The 2,433-nt window shown below is 32.9% G+C and overlaps 1 protein-coding gene across 1 annotated transcript; it reads right to left on the reverse strand.

Moving 5' to 3' along the window:
- Window positions 1-714: 714 nt before the first annotated feature.
- Window positions 715-2,196, reverse strand: LOC110934724 (transcription factor MYB54). Its single transcript, XM_022177562.2, has 2 exons — window positions 2,008-2,196; window positions 715-1,532 (listed from the first exon to the last, which is right to left on the reverse strand). Exons 1-2 carry the CDS (start codon window positions 2,162-2,164, stop codon window positions 892-894), a joined length of 798 nt encoding a protein of 265 aa, XP_022033254.1. The 5' UTR covers window positions 2,165-2,196; the 3' UTR covers window positions 715-891.
- Window positions 2,197-2,433: the final 237 nt, after the last annotated feature.

Here is a 2,433-nt window from a genome sequence, read left to right on the forward strand (position 1 = left end):
GCGATATATATATAATAGTAACCGTGAGTAAAATGTAATAAACTTATGGATCGTTTAGTATCTCTAGATGATATTTTGAATAGATTTCAAAAAATGAAAACCTGTATGGCACAATTTTAAATACGTTTGTAATGACGTTTGACGTGTTTTTGATGATCATATAAATTTTTGTTTAATGTTCTTTTATCTTACATGACCTGACCCGCTATGAATCGATTTTTTTTATATAGCTAGGGGCCTAAAATCTTTAAAAATATTCCGCACCCCAGCAAAAGATTTCTGGGTCCGCTACTGCATGCAACCTGAGCATAACTACATTATGTTCGATATTTAATACAACTTGATAAAAAAAAAAAAAAAAAAAAAAAAAAAAAAAAAAAAACTATCAGGATTTGAAAGGTAATATTTTGCTGTTCCGACCAAAGCTGTCGTAAGTGTCAAAATAGTCGATCATAGAAGTTTCTATATCCAGATACTCAACTTTGGACTATAAAATTAAAATAGTGTTAACAAATTTTTCCATTTGAACATCCATTTAAAGTAACATGTTCTGTTCAACTTTCAGCATCATGCCAGTGACAGTTGATTTTCTTGTGGAAAACTTAAAAAGACCAATATTGTTGGGATTGATGTCCTCTTCAAGGCAGTTACATACGCCAACTAATTATAATATAATTTCATTTATAATATACGGTAGGAATCATAACACAATCATAATAAAACATGATATTTTTATTTATTTCGATAGAGTTGATTAAATTCTTGCAGATACTTTAATATTGTGCATCTAACTCTTCTCGTTTATAAACATACAAGCTTGAAACCATAAATTAAGTTAAATACTTTGATTTACCTGAATGTGTGTATATCTGATAATTTATGTTTTGGCAATCAGGAAGATATTCCCACGCCAAGAAAATCTATGAAGGGTATATCTTTGTGGCTTAAGGTTTCAACTTCTTCGGGTTCACGCGTATCAATCTCTGTGATGGTCACCGAAGGCTGCAAGTTTCCAAAGGGGCACGAATATGTGACCTTCTTGTAGGTTTGATATCCAAAATAGTTTCTTGCAAATGAGTGGTCTAACGAGCTACTTGAAATTTGTGTCTTGCTGTTGTGATCTACTTGTTTTCCAATACAATCCATAGGAAAAGATCTTTTGGCTGCTAACATGATTGAAGGTCTCATCAAAGGCCATGAACTAACATTTTCTTTATGTTCATCGTTGAATTTCAAAAAGAATTCCGCACTAGAGTGTTGATCAAAACTACCAAGACTATGTAACCCATCTTTGTACCTTGTCGATTTATCGCAAATCTTGGATTTTTCTCTTTGTTGTCTTGCCATTATGACATGCCAGTGATTCTTGACAGCATTATCGGTTCTACCCGGAAATAACCTTGAGATAAGAGCCCATTTGTTACCGTGTATCTTATGAGCTGCCAGAAGCCTTTCTTCTTCTTCTTCAGTAAACGGCTTTCGGTTAATTCTTGGATCTAGTTGATTAAACCATCTCAATCGGCAACTCTTTCCTGCACAAAATATCATTTATATAAAAGATAATACTACCAATATTTTGTTCATTTGTTAAATATATATGGACTCAATACTTTTACATGCATACCAGACAATACTACACTGACGCCATATATAAATAGCAAGTGACAAATAAACAAATTACCTAGTGAAATTCCACATATAGCATGCTATCGGTCTAATCTTACTAACTCTCCCGGCTCCAATTTGTTTATCTATATTAGCATTAAATAACTTTTAGAAGATCCAAATTACTTATTCAAGGGAACATAAACCTAATACTTATATGATTAAACATAAATGGTTAATAAAACAATTAATTAACATCCTTAATTATCACGGAAATATTTTTTTGGACCATAGAAGCAAGAATAAGAAATCTAAAGGCTAATAAACAACCTGTAGATCAGAAATCTCATAATAATAAGATCTTGACGACCGTTAAATGATCAAGGATTATTTAGACCATACCTGATCTCCCTTGAAGGTTCTCCGCAATAGAGTTCCAGTTTTGAGGACCGAATCGCTGAACAAGCTGTCGGAGCTTTTCATCCTCGGCAGGTCTCCAGTGGCCTCTTGGACAAGTTCTTGCATAATCGCTTGAGCCGCCAGCCCCATTATCTTCCATGAGACTTTGTCAAAATTGGTCTAATACGAAAGGTGAAGATTAAGGTGGAAACACAAAGTATACATAGGAAAGTGGGTTGGTTTAGGGTTATAGATAAGCAGTCACTTTTGTTGGTTTTGCACGACATTTCTATCTCAATGATTTTTCTCTTTTAGTTTATGAAGACTTATGTGGTGTAATTGTGTATCTAGAGTGTGAATTTTACTTGCTCATTTCTTGCAATTAATTGTTTATTTCTTTCAACTATTTTTGTTATTTATTTTATAAAT

This window comes from Helianthus annuus, chromosome 4 (assembly GCF_002127325.2).
Source record: "Helianthus annuus cultivar XRQ/B chromosome 4, HanXRQr2.0-SUNRISE, whole genome shotgun sequence".
Lineage (NCBI taxonomy): Eukaryota > Viridiplantae > Streptophyta > Magnoliopsida > Asterales > Asteraceae > Helianthus > Helianthus annuus.